This window comes from Nicotiana attenuata, unplaced genomic scaffold, assembly GCF_001879085.1.
Source record: "Nicotiana attenuata strain UT unplaced genomic scaffold, NIATTr2, whole genome shotgun sequence".
Taxonomy (NCBI): domain Eukaryota; kingdom Viridiplantae; phylum Streptophyta; class Magnoliopsida; order Solanales; family Solanaceae; genus Nicotiana; species Nicotiana attenuata.
Window position 1 is genome coordinate 628635 of NW_017670428.1, and position 16626 is coordinate 645260.

The window sequence follows — 16626 nt, forward strand, 5'->3', positions numbered from 1 at the left end:
AGGACGTACCCCCCCCCCCCCACACACACACACACAAACAAAAAAATAAAACCCAAAAGTGAAAAAGAAAACCTCAACAACAGAAATCGCAATTCTGGTCAACTAAGAGTGTATGCACAAACTAATGTAAGTTACCATTGTGGGAATTGTGTCAAAGTGTTGCGTATCCATGTAAGATAACAGTGGCATATGCACATGGCTTGGTGCAATTAGTGGCACATTTTGGACAATGTGAATAAGATCTTTTTTGATAGGTTTGCCTAAGTTTAGGAAAAATTTATCCAGATTTAAATGATAATGTCTGTGTGGGTGATTCCGAGAAATTCCAAGTGAATATGTCTGTGTGGGTGATTCCGAGAAATTCCATGTGAATTAGCTGCCCCAGCCCCATTTGTTCGAAACTTGGAGGAGTATGCACCTACACGTCAGCCAGGGGGATCTAACTTGTGACGTGTGCCAAACCCACACTTCACGTTCTGTGTGCTGAACTAGAGATACGGGGGCAAGCTGGCCTGATAAATAATTTCTAGAGAAGTAAATGTTTACTTTCTCAAGTGTAAATTTTAAGCTCTTTTTAGCATACCTGATTGCCTAATAAATCAAAGAGGTTAATATACCAGTCACCCAATGCTAAATTGTATTGTCTTTTAGTTTCAATTATCTCAAAAGAGGTTGGGGGCAGTCATCCAAGTACAGGAGAAAATATGATAACCTCAACATATGCTTTTAGAAGCATGGTAGTTAAGTGGAGAAGGGTAGAGGGGCGGGCCCCTTCTCCAACCGTGCTCATGCTGGCCTTCGGGAATTTCTGTTATTAAGAAAGAGGAAGTAGAAAGAAAAGTAGTTCTCTTTTTCTATAGGTAGTGTAAGTATTATTTATTTTTAATGACTCTGTTAGCATGCATATCTTTTCTTTTGCTTGTTTCTAAAATGCAGTTTCTTCATTAAGTGGCTTTCTTTTAATGCAAGTCTTCAATCACAGACGAAGTAATTGCCGCAATTGATCCCAGAAAAGTCGAAATTCTTCTAAGGTCAGCTGTTTTGCCTTCCCAACTGTTTTTCAAACTACATTCTGTCTCTTTCTCCTGAAATGGTGATTGGTGCCTTGGTTTTGTTTCTCCTTAGTTGTGTGGCTAGTGTGACATTTTTGCAACTTTTGACTGCACTGTCCCACTTTTTTGCTTCCATTTTGGAGATTGCTAACTTATCCGACAAGAAAAGTGTAGTTCTACCGTCTTTTTCTCCTGTTAACAAATTATTTGAGTTACTGAGTGCTGTATCACGTTGCGAATGATAAGCAGCTTTTTTTTGTCCCGCCCTGCTACCCCCTTGTTCTGATAACAAAGGCATATTGTGGACCTAAATTGAGAACAGTCTGATTAAGAATTAGAATAGCTCATGAAAGGAAGCAGAAGATGAAGATGAATCTGGTGGGAGCTCCAGAAGATTAAGAGTCAAATTTAGCTGCCTTAAGAGTGGAGTCTAGTCAGTGCTTGACATTTCGCTATTTTCCAGACCTAACTCTGTTTTTGAACTGTGATTAAGTGTGCTATTTTTTAGTCTTGTAACTTTCTAGCTTTATCTTACTCGCCAAACCAGTTAGAAATCCAACTCTTTGAGTAGATCAATGTTCTTATAGTGTAAGCATATTTATTCGAAGCACCATGACCATAAATCTGTTCCATACCGTAAAGAGGTTTTAAGATAATACATTCTTTTGAAGAAGATGTTTTGTTTTGATATTTAACTAATTAAAACTTGGATTTTTTTTTTTAATGTTCTACATAATGTGACTGTAGTGTGGCTTAGGCGATTGTTAACTAAAATACGACCTTCTGAGTAAATCCGAAGGTGACACACATATGCATTAAACATTATAGTTTACTGTTGACCTGGTATGTCCTTTTGGCTTCTCTGTCGACTTGCTACATAAACTTCTATATCTTTTTAGTACAAGCGATTTCTTCAAAGTCACACCTTTCATCAATTAGCTATTAGGTAGCCTAAGACTACTTGAAAATTTACAGCTGTATACCAATTGCATAGTAAGTACCAATACAAAAAGGATAAAATAGCTGGTAGAATAACCTTAAATTGCATTCAGTCACTAGTTAACCGGGTGGGAACTGAATAAAGCGAGTAGCATGTAGCGTGCCGAATTTTCTCTTTTTATTTCTTCTTAATTTGATCGATATTTTTATTAGTATTAGTTTTTTTATTGGCGGTGTTCGGTTATGTCATTGTATACCTGCAGTCTCCTGCCAATATGAGTATCTGTAATTCTGTTCACCAAGGTTTAGGCGGAGGGGAACAAGTCACCTAAGCTGGTCTTGCCTCTATTGAATGTCAACCCTGGACTCCCATCGTTCTCATCCCGCTTCACTGACTTCTAGACCACAGCCTTGGTCACCTGATTGGTTTGATAATATATGCTTGTAAAGATGGTATCTAAATACTATTGAGGTATTTAGTTGTCTATATGTTTCTTTGAATTATAAACTGGAAGCTTTACCATGCAGATATCTCCAGTGGTTAATTGAAGATCAAGACTGTGATGACACACGGTTCCATACAACTTATGCGCTCTTGCTTTCAAAATCAGCACTTGATGCTAATGAAAAGGAACATGCTATACCAAATTCTGAAGGTGTAAACCAAAAGGAGATGAGTATGTCAGACCGTGGAAACAACTCAATATTTGATACTCATGTCAGAGAGAGATTGCAACATTTTTTGCAGTCCTCTGACTTGTATGATCCAGATGAGGTGCTTGACTTGATTGAAGGATCCGAGTTATGGCTGGAGAAGGTCAGTAAGAAATTTAGGCTATTCATAGAAATAATCTCCTATGAATCTCTGCTGGTTAACAGTTTGAACCATCTGGTTCTCCTTGTGATTTGCGGTCCTTGTGTTCTTGATGGTTTTATTACAGGCTATTCTTTACAGGAAGCTTGGTCAAGAAACATTAGTGCTTCAAATTCTTGCCTTGTAAGTTAATAAACCTTTGGTTATTGCTTTGAATAAATCACAACAAGCTTTGTCATACTAATGAACAGCTAAGAAGATATTCTGTTTCCCAAATGTGGGCAATGGATTGGTGACAATATTTATGGAAAGTCCTTCACTTAAACAGGCGAAAATATTTGAAAGCTTAGTACCCACATCATTGCGATATGAATGATATACTTGAACCTGCAATTACTCTGAATGAGATAGTTATAACTGTGGGATTTGTAATTTAAAGTTGTGTTCATCTGGCAGGAAGCTGGAAGACTGTGAAGCTGCAGAACAATATTGTGCCGAGATCGGTAGGCCAGATGCTTACATGCAGTTAGTACAGTATTCTCTCATTTGTTTCTTTAGCTTATTGGTTTAAAAGATGTTCTCTTAGCTTTTCCCTTTCCTGGTCTCTTCTTAGGCTGCTTGAAATGTATTTGGAACCAATTAATGGCAAAGAGCCTATGTTTAAAGCTGCTGTGCGTCTGCTGCACAATCATGGAGAAATGCTAGACCCTTTGCAGGTTTTGGAGGTACCAAAACTTATCCTTTTTCCTGTCTATTACTTATATAATGGGCAATGAGGAGACAAAACCCTGGTACATATCCCAGGGCTTTAGTCTAGGTGGAAGAGTGCAGCGCGTGATGTGCGGGTTAGGCGCATGTCACAAGTTCGAACATTAACCCTACCACAGACAAAAGCCCGGTATTTAAGTGGAGAAGGGCAGAGGGGCTGGCTCATTATCCACCGATTTCAAACCGTGCGCCAACTGACCCTTGGCATTTCTTGGTTATGGAAAAAAAAATAATGGTCAATGAAGAGAAGAAATGTGAAGCTAGCTTGGGAAAAAGGTAGCTTCATTTTACTCATTGGGATCTGTCACTTCAACATTTTATCTGCCATGGAATGTTGCTGCACTAACAGTTGTGTTGGTGCTTTGGAGGGAAGGGAACAGGAGAGCATTCAAAGGGGTGAAATATGATTGTGCACAGTTTAAGACATCTCTTTTTGTCTCTGATTGTTTTGATGCACATACGAGATCCCTGGTAGTGTAGACGATTGGATCTCTTTTGTGGGGAGCAATATTTTTGTGCAGCTTCTCTATCTCTTCGTATGCTACTTGTATGCATGGTGTCATTATCCTGAAACATCAATAAAATTTAACTTATTAAAAAAAATACGATTATCCACCCTCTAATTTAAGTAACACGGTTCTACTGGGAAGGAAGATTAAAATTCTGATTGACTTGCGTACTGGTTTTTAGGTAGGAGAACTTGTCTCCAAAATTAAAAAAAAAAATGTGGTACAAGAGAAATAAGGTCATCGTTGAAACCTTTTCACAGGAAAAACTTCTCATCGTACTTTTAAGTAGAAGTTTTGATGTTCAATCTTTTCCTCTTGAAATATTTGGATTTGTAGTCTTTGAAATTTTAGTATTGTGTGAAACATTGGGGTTATCAAAACTGGGAATGTGTTCTTTAAATTCGGAAGACTTGAGTGTATTTTCTTTACTGGGAAATTTGGGGTTTCCTCACCCTAATTTTAGCCATTGGTGTGTATTCAGTCACCTAGAACCTATGTTGCACGGACTCTTTATATTAGCTTACGCACCCTTGTCGACACGACACTAGTACTAGTAAGGGTGTGACAATCGTACCGGGTGTGGTCAATTGAGATTGGGTACTTTGAGCACAATCCATGGTCAAATTTGAGGAAAAATGAACGATTGAATTTTAGCTACTGCATGCTAGTGTGTATTGCCTACAACCTGAGGAATTCTCAAAATGAAAGATTGAGGATATTTTTATAGATATATTTTTAGAATTTTGAATTAGTTTTAGCCAAATCCTTGCACCCGTATCTGTACCTGGATCCGCTTCCCCGAATCTTAAAACTTAGATTATGAGGGATCGGACTTCTAGATCCACACCCGAGTCCGAGCAATATAGACTAGAACTTATCAGATATTATAAGTAGTCCGCTTACTTCCTAACATATCTAATCATGCATCTTGTAACATTATTATACCATTCTTGTCTATCGTCTTTTATAATTGCCTTTGTTTGAAGTGAAAGATGATGGTGATCTTTAATTTCTAAAGGCTATTAAAAGAATTTTATCTGTTTCACATGGCTTGATAGGTCTACTTATGTTCATGTTACTCTTTTTCTCAATTATTGGGGGAAACCAATGGTTAGATTTTCATTGTTTCATTGGCCAAGTGTTGATGTTATTTGACTAATTCATTACACCTAAATAGAAGATGCTATATTCATCTGGGATTTTTTTGGTGCTGTTTGAAGGAAATCAGGTGATTAGAAGGCTAATAGCCTAGAAAATAATTTAATTTGCTTAAGGCAATATATGCAAAGTCACGATAGACGTCAAAATGCTACTCATTCTGAGTTGTGTTTCACTTTGCAGAGGTTGTCACCAGATATGCCCCTTCAGCTTGCTTCAGAGACAATATTAAGAATGTTGAGAGCTCGACTTCACCATCATCGTCAAGGCCAAGTATGTCCTAAACTATAGGTGTTGAAATTTCCATTGATCTTGAGCATTTATTAAAATATATTTTATTTATTATCTTAAGGGGGTACACTTTGTGTATGTTTTTTATACAAAGTTTTGGCATAGAACATATGATATGTCTATGTTATGCGGAACTTCAGCATGAATGTCACCGGAGACATGAACTTACTGCTCTTGAGCAGTACTCAGCTTATGCCAATTTTCATGGCATCTTCTCCTTTGTGTTGAGTCATTATGGTATGTGATTTCATTTCCCTCTTGAACCGGGTACTATTAGATGCTTGGCTAAATAAGCCAGGCATTGCATGAGATGGAGGTGCAAGGCTGGTCAGATTACTTGCTAAAGGCAAAGCGACTTACCTACCTAGCTTCAGGCTTAAGTGCACCTTAAACATGCCTTAACAGCACTGGAACTCTGGATGAATTATATTTTTTCAGAGAACAATTTTTTCCATGACTGAATCAGAGTTGTCTTACAGATTCTTTCTCCACTGATAAGACTTAATATTTTTCTTTTTCTTTTTTATTTAAGTTTGACTGCAAACTCTCGGATGCTTTTTCAGGTGCTGTATTGTATGTCCTAATTGCATAGTTCTTTTATATCTTTGTCCTGGCTGCCTTGGGTCTACTATTTTGTTCTGTGGTCAAGTTGCAGTTCATAGAATAACACTATTTACAGCTAATCTACTTTTGCACATGGCATCTGATGATATTTGATGCTACAGATTGTCCATAGTTTATCTCGTGCTTTGGATATTGATGCAAGCTTAGCAAGATTTGAGGAAAGATCACGACATATATTGATAAATGACGACAGTTTCTGTGACTCTTGCCACGCTCGACTTGGAACCAAACTGTTTGCAATGTATCCAGATGATACCATAGTCTGTTACAAGGTTTGTCATATCTTCATTATTTATGGCTTATTGTAATATCATGTTCTAGCTTGACATGATCTTTTAGCTTGATTAGGAAGTTCTGTTGCAGAAACATTATATATGCCTTCCTTATCCCAAAAAAAAAAACATTTTATGTATTTTTCATCTGTGCTGACTTATTATTCCCTATTTTGACTTGCTGCCTGAAAGTTGCTTGTTTATCTGCAGTGTTTTCGTCGTCAAGGTGAGTCAATCTCCGTGTCAGGTCGCGATTTTAAGAAAGATATGTTATATAAACCTGGTTGGTTAGTGACAAGGTGATGCTAATAAGGGGCATTGGATGATCCAAACATTGAATGGCTTGGCATTAGCGCTTGCTGCTGATGTAGTTAACTTTTAATATGTCCGCAGCTTATCTCAAAAGAACTCACTACACTCCCATAGTTGATTATGATAGTTGCTCTAATGTATATTTGCTTCAGTAGGAGACACAAAGGCTTGCCCTTGATGGCTTCTTCATCTGTGCATAGCCATGAGCATACGGCATTTTGATTTCAAAAGTGGTCAGTAATGCACTTGTGCTCAAGAGTGAATTGTTTTGAATAAAACATAGCTGGTCTGTGGAGTTATGGTTGGTCGATTCAGCATCACCACTCAGTACTACAAGCTCTCTAAGTTCTCTGTAAAACTCTAATATAGCAACTAGGCACAAGATATCTGCTTACAGAGTTATTAATTGATCGGCAACTTTATATTCTGATGAAGAAGATGGAAAGATGTCATTATCACTGAAATCTTGTGGGAGTATCTGGAGCCATGGTGTTGATATGTAATGTTTATTATTTTTCTCCATTCGTGGTCAGCTGTAGGAACAGATGTATATTATATCATTTTTCTTTTCAGATAAATGGTTTTTGTATATCGTCTTTTGGAAATTGAGTATTGTATCTTTCTGAAGTTCTTGAACATGAGACAGGAGAGCGTGAATATTTCAACCCTTTGCTTTTCTTTTAAAACAAATTATCGCCAAACATTGTGGTGGGAGGCTAAGGCGTGACCTCGACATGTATATTAATAATTAAACCACAACCACAACTTGCTTACTCCTTGTCGCAAGCTTAAATATAACAGCACAGAAAAGCTTCGGAGAATACAATTGGAGAAGGTGATGAAAAGTAAAAAGGAGCAGAAACCAAATTTGACAAATAGCGCAAAAACGTTACTGCTCTCCAAACTATTGTGCCTATTTGGCCAAGGCACACATTGAAAAACCGACAAAATTTGATGGTCACCGGTTGTAACGACACGGCCGGTCGTTTCATGAATTGCAACCTTGTTTCCCACATTTATGCTTTTTTATGTGTTGTTTAGTTGTACTCCATCATATCGGGTTGGTTGTTCTGTGTTCGGAATGGTCTTGGAGTGGAATGAGACACTTAGTCTCTAAAGTTGGTTATTTAATTGGAAAAGTCAACCGGAAGTTGACTTGTGGGTAAATGACCTCGGAATTTTGTTTTATGGTTCGAATAGCTTCGTTAGGTGATTTGGGACTTAGGAACGTGTTCGGAATGTAATTTGGACGTCTGTGGTAGATTTAGGCTTGAATTAGCGAAATTGGAAATTTGGAGCTTTTCGGTCAGCAGTGAAAATCTTGATATCAGGGTCGGATCGGAATTCCGGAAATTGGAGTAGTTCCGTTGTGTCATTTGTGGTGTGTGTACAAAATTTCAGGTCATTCGGACGAGTTTTGATAGGTTTTTGCATCGTTTGCGGAATTCAGAAGTTTTGGAATTCTTAGGCTTGAGTCCGAGGGTGATTTGATGTTTTGATGTTGTTTTGAACGTTTCGAAGGTTTGAATAAGTTTGAATAGTGGTATATGACTTGTTGGTATTTTTGGTTGGGGCCCCGAGGGCCTCGGATAAATTCGGATGGATAACGGAAGGTTTGGGATTTGGTTTGAGCAGCTGAACTTTGCTGCTTCTGTCATATCCGCACCTGCGGATTGGGGACCGCAGGTGCGAGACTTGCAGAAGCGAGATTGGACCGCATATGCGAAGAATTGGGGAGCTGAGGAAAACCGCAGTTGCGCAAGGACCGCACCTGCGAGACCGCAGGAGCGAGAAGCTGACCGCAGAAGCGGGATTTCCAAGGTTAAGTGAAAACCGCACTTGCGATGGTTTTTCCGCAGGTGCGGCGTCGCAGAAGCGACTGTGAGACCGCTGATGCGGAAAACACTGGGCATAAGGTATAGAAAGGTCTTCTTCGCGAATTTTGCTTAATTTCTCCATTTTTGAAGACGGGTGTTGAGCTTGGGCAGTGATTTCTCAAGAGGGATTGAGGGTTATCGGTTGGGTAAGCTACTTAAGCTTTATTACTTGTGTTTATGACCATTTTTCCATTGTTAAATCATGATATTAGTGGAAATTAAGGAAGAAACTTTAGGAGATTAGGACTTGAAACTGGAGAGTTTAAATTGGGGATTTGAGGGGCCATTTGAGGTTCGATTTTGATGATTTTAGTATGTATAGACTCGTGAGGGGATAAGGATTCTAGTGACGTGATTTTCATCCGATTCCGAGACGTGGGCCCGGGGGTCGGGTTTGGCCAATTTCAGGAATTTTGATTAAATTTTATAATTTTCGCGTGGGTTTTGTTCCTTTGGCATGTATTGATGTTATGATTCTCATTTTGGATAGATTCGGGACGATTTGAGGCCGAGTCGAGAGGCAAGGGCATTGCAGAGTAGATTGTTTGCCCGGTTTGAGGTAAGTAACTTTTGTAAATCTAGACATGAGGGTATGAAGCCCCAGAATTTCGTACTATTTTGATAAAGGAGGTGACACACATGCTAGGTGACGGGCATGTGGGCGTGCACCTGTAGGGATTGTGACTTGGTCCGTCCCGTGGCAACTGTAGAGTTGCATGTTGTGATAAACTCTATATGATACCCATGTGTTTTAGAAATGCTTCTGTTAACTTGGGCTGAATGCCGTGTTTGGGGCCTTGTGCCGTACTGTTGGACCCTTAGGGGTATTTTACTATTATCCTCACATTTTTTTGATAGAAAACTTTATCCTCACTCATGGTTTATACCTGTTTATTGTTTAATCTTGTTCATCACTCTATTTTAATATATGAAAGTGTATTGGGCTGAGCTCCCTGAGTTCGCACTGAGGTGCCCGAGTGGCTTGTGAGGCTGATGAGTCAGTGAGGCCGAGGGCCGGATTGTGAGGATAGTTATTGGTCGGGCTTCACACTGCAGCGTTATATATATATATATATTATATATATATATATATATATATATATATATATATAATATATATATATATATATATATATATATATATATATATGTATTATGTGGATCGGGCTGCACGCCGCAGCGATATAGCGCTTGGGCTGTAGGAGCCCTTTCGGAGTCTGTACACCCCCAGTGAGCGCAGTCGACTATATTTATGGATCGGGCTGCACGTCGCAGCAGTCATTATGAGATACTTAATGAGTGTGAGTGCTAGGTGTGAGTGTTGATTGGTGGTAATTAAGTCATGAGTGACTTGAGAGGCTTGCCCGAGGGGCTAGATATATATTTGAGTTATATTTTGCCCGAGGGGCTTGTTTTAATGAAATTACTGTTTTCACTCTTTTTTATACTGAGCCTCTATTGGAAATGTTGAACAAATGTTTTTAACAACTTTCATTGAAAACTGGAGTTTTACTGGATGTTCTGAATTTACCTATTAATTTGATATTGTTATTTCCTCCGGAATTTCCATGTTATGATATGTTTATGATTTTAATTGCTCGTCACTGCACATCAGCCTTTATTTATAATTGTTACTTACTGAGTTGGCGTACTTGATTCGCTGCAACTCTGCACTACTAAAAAGTAGCAAGAGAGGGTCGCAATAGCTTTTACCCGATTTTGGGTCGAGATAGATTATCTCAAAGAGCTAGAAAGTTGGAATCGAGTATCTATCTAGATTAAGATTGCGTATGTGTTCTTAATTACACCTCTATTCATTTTTGGGGTTTTCTTAATAATTCTACTTTTAACAAACTACAAATTGTAAATTAAGCTAAGGGTTAAATGCTATGGGTTTTGTTCAAATAGTGTAAAGGGCACTAGGGTGGTGACTACCGCCTAGGTGGTCAATTGACTGGTACTTGAATCTAAGGCTCATTTGACATATTTGGGGAGTATGTTTATAACCGTTGCACGACTTTGCCCACTCTACACCTCTCGGTGGTTCAAGTGATTTTGCCCAAATTGGCTTTCTCAAGACCAATTGGGTATGCAATTTTACTCAAGCAACTAGGGTTCAATTCGGGTATTACTCTCTCGAGGTTTAACCTTTTAATTGTGGCTATCAATCTCTTGAGTACGCCCCAATTCATTGTTGGACCAATTTTCGGAGACTTAGGCTCTCTTTCTCAAGAAGAGCTTAAGTCAACTCAACACAAACTAGTGTTTGCAACCACTAATTTAGAAATTAACCATGAAATTGGCCCAAATAACAAACACCCATAGTCAAATTAGCCCTAAAATACAAGACCCATCAATTACCCACACTAGGGTTGAGCCACAACCCTAGCTATGGGGTCTAGCTACTCATATTCAAAGAAGAAAAACAAGAAATAGATGAAGATGAACTCATATTAATTAATTGCTAAGCTAAATACAAAGATTCAATGATGAAAAGTAAGTAAAAATGCCCAAAATGGCTAAGAAAAGTCGACCCACGAGCGCAGCTTACGTATTACACTATCTGATGCCCTAAAAATGGAAAAAGAATCTATTTATACTAAGCTAAAAAATCTGGACAAAAATGCCCCTGCGGGGTCAGTGCGGACCGCACAAAATGGACTGTGGTCCGCACTGGGGCTTTGACTTTGAAAAACGGCTCTCTGAACTTGGGCTCGGCGGACCGCACAAAATGGACCGCACCCGCGAAGGCTTCTAGTGTGGTCCGCACAAAGTTGACCGCGGACCGCACAGGCTTCAAACTTGAAAAATCACCCTCTCTGAATCTTGGCACCGCGGACCGCAGAGAATGGACTTGCGGCCGCGTTGCCTTCAGTGCGGACCGCACAAAATGGTGTGCGGCCGCAATGCCTTGAAGCCTGAAATTCAACTCTCTGAATCTCCTAGTGCGGACCGCACAAAGTGGTGTGCGGCCGCACTGGGTCTGTTCTGCCTGAGCTTGCCTTGTCTTTGGCACTTGTGCAAGTTTCACTCCTTTTGAGGCGATCTTTGATATTTTGTCACTTTGTTGATCAAACCTGCAATCAAGCACAACTTGTAAGCCTTTTGGGACTATTTTATAAGTATATTTGATCAAAGTATAAGCAAGAAGGAGTATAAAATGCGTTAAAATCCCTAGTTATCAACTCCCCCAAACTTAAGCTTTTGCTTGTCCTCAAGCAAACAAAATAAGACCCACCCCTTAAGGGAAAATCCAAGAAATTTTCAGATGTCCTATAGTTACCTCAACTAGCATCAATTGGGACTAACAATTGCCCTCAATATAAATGAACCAGTAACAACATTTACTCTTTGAAAAACCATGGATCAAGTGCGACACAAGAGCATCAAGAGTTGACTCAACACATCAAAGAACTCTTTCAATTACTTTGGTCATTGTGGAACCCAAACTCACACATCCTTCACTCTCCCTAAGCAAACCTCACTTTTAGAATAGTGGCACGCAAAGCGAGGTTAATGGAAATTCACTCATCTCTCTCAAGAAAAAGTCACAAGTCCGGCTCTAGGTACCATATGCTTGCCCCTTATGTGAGTATCCACTAATGTAAGCTTCATTCAACTCAAGATCATATAGGGCTTTTGTGGAGACATTGTGAAGGCTTTTGGTTCAGGGTAAGGAATGTTTTGGTCTAAGTGGGTTTCATCTTCCCTTAAGCACTTCTTTTAATTCATTTGGCATTCCTTCACTTGACTCTTTGAGTCATTTTCACTTCTTTCTAAGGGGTTAGAGAGACACATTGTCACTCTTTTTTTGGCATTTCACACATTTTCTCCTTTTTCAAGTTTCCACACCTTTCATTCTTTGCTTTTCTTGAATCCCTTCTTATTCTTTTTCACATTGAACATTCTTTTTGTCTTTTTGCTTTTCTTTCTTCTTCATTGCCTTTCCTTTTCTTCATTTTTGTGCCTTTTTACCACTTTGTTGCAATCCTCGTCTCTCCCCCCAAACTTATACTTTTGCCATGTGCTAAAGGAAAGATCGGTTGCCAGAGAGGGTATCTTTTAGAACGGGTATAGGCTTGTATCATGGTTCTTGAAAGAAAAAGGTCTAAGGCTCAAAAGGGTTAACTAGGGATCATATCACTGGTAGGTTATGGAATTGTTCAAACTATCATTTGGATCAAGGAGAGCCTATAATCATGTCTCAAGTCAAAATTCACCTAGGATTTCGCCTCAACAAACATTCAGGGCAAGTTCTAGACCAATGGCTCGGGACTTGGACTTGCAATTCAATTACTACCACACAAGCTAAGGGATTGCTAAAGACATAGAGTCGGGGGCCCACAACGACCTTAGATACGATTTGAGCACACAAGGGTCTCGAAAAACCACTTGATGATTATTGGCCAACACAAGAGTCTCAAGGTCACGACTTTCACCATCCTAAACACAACAATTTGTTTTTGACCATAAGATCAAAGGCAAATGTGCTAGGCCCAAGTGAAGATTTGCTTGAGGCACCCTTAACTACTAACTACTAAAAACCAAAAAGAAAAAGAAAAAAGGACTCAAACCCTTAATAAGTTTGTCACGCCATCCATCATTGGGAAGAGCCACCCGGTTCACACAACACTCCACCTTTAGAAAGAACCGTGGCATTAAGAAAACCAAAGGCTTATTGCAAATTTCAAAACAAGAAGCTACTAATCCCAAATAAGAAGTTAAAAACGAAAAATTTTCAGAAAGTAAAATGAATATATACAAGAGGGGATTTGTCGAATATACAATAGAACGGATGAATATCTACAATGTAACATCACTTTATATACAGACCCAAAGTAAAATAAAAGTGCGAGAAATGATAAAAATATATACAAACCAAAGATGAAAAATAAAGGAAGCATAAAAAGAGTCAAAAATATATACAGTCATCCGAATGTATCCATGAAGCAAAAAGTAGGGCCTACCCCCCTCAAATGAAAGCTGGCATTGTCCCCAATGCCAACTAGTCTAAACAAAGCAACAAAAAGAGAGAGGGAAAGGATGTAGAAGACTCCTTAAGGCCTGTCTGTCTGCATGGGTTCCTGAGTGGTCCCAGGATCCTCAATGTGCTTGGGAACCTCAGACTGGCTCCCTGTGGTCTGCTGCTCAGCTACTGGGCCCTGGGCCTGGACAGGCTCTGGAACTGGTACATCCTGTGGCTGACTGGAGGAACTCTCCGGTGGGTCCGCCAACTGGATGACAGCATCATCCGCTCTAGGAATCACCCTGCTCCTCTTCGGAGGCCTCTGTAACTGCTCCGACTGGGGATGCTCTGCTGGTGCTGGGTCCTGGAGTAGTAAGTCTAAGGGCAGGTGATCTGCCTTCAGCCTGTCAATATCCGCTCTAAGCTCCTTCACGGACTCCTTGGAAGCCCGTGTCTTCCTCACCTTCTTGTTCTCCTAGAAAAATCCTTGAGAGCCTTGCTGTGTGAATCAACTGCCTCAGGAAGCTTCTTTTGGTTGTCGAGGATTTTATTCTGGTTGTCTAACATCTCCTTAAGAGCATCCTCTATAAACTGTGGAAACTGTGGAGCTGGAGGAGTCGACTGAGCCTCAACAGTGATGGTTGTGAGCACGTGATTTTTGCCCTAAGTGAATTACTCCCATAAATTCAAACAAAATGATTTTCTTCATTATTCTGCAATTTTGTGAATTTTTGTGTTATTTTCCGTTCATTGTTTGCATTTTATTTGTGCATTTAATTCATATGAAAATATAAAAAAAAATACACTTGACAGTTGCATTTAGGATTTATTTTCATATTTTAGGATTAAGTAGTAATTAAGTTGTTTTTAAAACAAAATATAAAGAAAATAACAAAAATAGTCCATTTTTGCATTTTATTGTTGATTGGTGAACTTGTCATTGGACTTAATCAATTTTTAGGAATTAATGAGTTTAATTTTTGAAATAAATTAGGTCTTTATTTTAATAAAGTCAGAAAAATATCAAAATACAAAATGAAAACAAAATAAAGAAAAGGAAACAAAAGATAAAAAGAATTAAAAGGGTTTAGATTTTGGGCCAGGCACATAAGGACTCCAAAAACTCGGACCAAAATCACTCCATGCCCAGGCCCAATCTAGTCTCTAACCTGGCCTGCCCCAATCGGAATCAAAACGACGTCGTTTTAGNAGAGGCCCAAACACGATAATTGAACTTATTGCAGAAACTTGGCCTATAGAAATCGGTTTCCTGTACAACTAAACCCTGGGCCGGTTCCTAGAAGTCCAATGCAGGCCGCCTTCTCACAAACTGCTATTGTCACAGGCCTGGGCCGACGGTTCAAGGCCCAAAACTGCCATAAGTCAAAACTCTTTAAAAATACTACATTAGGAATATGGGAATTAATTTGCAAATATAAATTTAGGTTCTCGAGTTAAGTAGCGGGTTCAAATTAGGAGGGTTTCCCCTTTTGTTTGAATTCGGACTTGAACTCGAGGCCCGAATTTTTAAGTGTAAATTAATTAGACACTCTTTAGAGACAAATAATAAATAGAAAAATCGTAGTTGCTTTAGGTTGGCCTTTAAATAAAAAATGAGACGAGCCTCGCCAAATAAAACATACAAATTGCGGGGCCCTCATTAAATGTTTATACCAAAATACTTAGAATTCGGGACGTGCCATTTAGCTAATTTCCATGGCCTCCCGCAAAGTTAATAAGACGATAGCCACTTTAGGCGCGCTTTTGATAATTTTACCTTCTTAAATACGGGTGTGCATTTCATGCGGCCCAAATCCAAATCCCAAAACGTTGAATAAGAGGTGTTGAGGATTCGGGTGCATTTCATGTGACGTGATCCAAAAACACGCTCTTAAACGGCGTTCACATTAATAAAAACTAATTTTAAGCGGTTAAATAATTTTTAAAATTGCACTATAGGATGACATGAATTAAAATCAGACTTAAGCCAAATATGACAGTTGAGCGACCGTGCTAGAACCACGGAACTCGGGAGTGCCTAACCCCTTCTCCCGGGCGAACCAGAAATTGCTAACAGAATTCCTTACCCGGATTTCTGGTTCGCGACTGTTAAACAGAGTCAAACCCTTTCCTCGATTCGGGATTCAAACCAGTGACTTGGGACACCATAAATCTCCCAAGTGGCGACTCTGAATCTCTTAATAAACGAATCCTGTTTCGATTGTCCTTTAATTGGAAAAACTCCCTTTTATTATACCCTTTTATGGGGTGTAGTAGGAAAAAGGAGGTGTGACAGCTCTGGCGACTCTGCTGGGGAACAAGAACCCAGAACTTTTGTTCAGGGTTCAAGAATTCAAGCTTAGTTAATTGTTATATTTGGCTTTACCTGATTTTTCTACATGTTTCATGCTATGTGCTAAATGTTTTACCGCTTTGATATTTGTTGAATTGTATATAAACTATCGCGAATCCCTTCCTCTTTCTGAGTCTTCTACATCATGGAGAAGGGTGCACTTCGTGTAGCTTCTCTTCTGTTTAGAGTCTTTTCCCATTTAGAACGAGGTTTGGATAAGTTGCAAAGCCGGCGGAGCTTCTGTATCCCCGGTACGCTGCCTCCCCCTCGGCCCGATTTGTCCGCTCGGGTAAGCCAGGTCTAGACCAATAAACCTAGGGTTAAACCTAGAAGAACAAAACCTCATGCCGGATCCCTAGTAGGACGCTTGTTTGCATCATATGCATTTGACTTAGGGGACTCAACACAGGGGTTGGGTCCGTCTAGGACAGGTGACCTGAAATAATGGACCATCCTGATGCATCTTACGTGCTACTTGCGCAATTATTTGCTCGGCTTTGCATGTTGACCAGCTTGTCTAAATGAGTGAATTATGAAAATACGCAGTGTTGGGACTAAGTGGAGGTAACCACTAGTTTTGAAAAACCAGTGTCCAAGTAGTGCCGAAATGCTGCCGGATTTTTGAAAAAAAGGAAAGAAAAACGGTAAGTACGTTTACTTTAGTTAGTTTGTTTACCAATGGAAAAGAAAA

General features: G+C 39.4%; 1 protein-coding gene across 2 annotated transcripts in view; it reads left to right on the top strand.

Moving 5' to 3' along the window:
* LOC109239270 overlaps positions 1-7404 on the top strand; it is a 21246-nt gene extending 13842 nt beyond the window's left edge. The window contains exons 7-14 of one of the 2 annotated variants that reach the window (XM_019405815.1): positions 983-1031; positions 2520-2808; positions 2933-2988; positions 3262-3330; positions 3419-3530; positions 5424-5513; positions 6257-6427; positions 6638-7404. In XM_019405815.1, the coding sequence (XP_019261360.1) occupies positions 983-1031; positions 2520-2808; positions 2933-2988; positions 3262-3330; positions 3419-3530; positions 5424-5513; positions 6257-6427; positions 6638-6730 (929 nt within the window). In that variant the 3' untranslated portion in view covers positions 6731-7404. Of the gene's footprint in view, positions 1-982; positions 1032-2519; positions 2809-2932; positions 2989-3261; positions 3331-3418; positions 3531-5423; positions 5514-6256; positions 6428-6637 lie in introns of those variants that run through there. The other variant, XM_019405816.1, reaches the window with a different exon arrangement.
* Positions 7405-16626: the final 9222 nt, after the last annotated feature.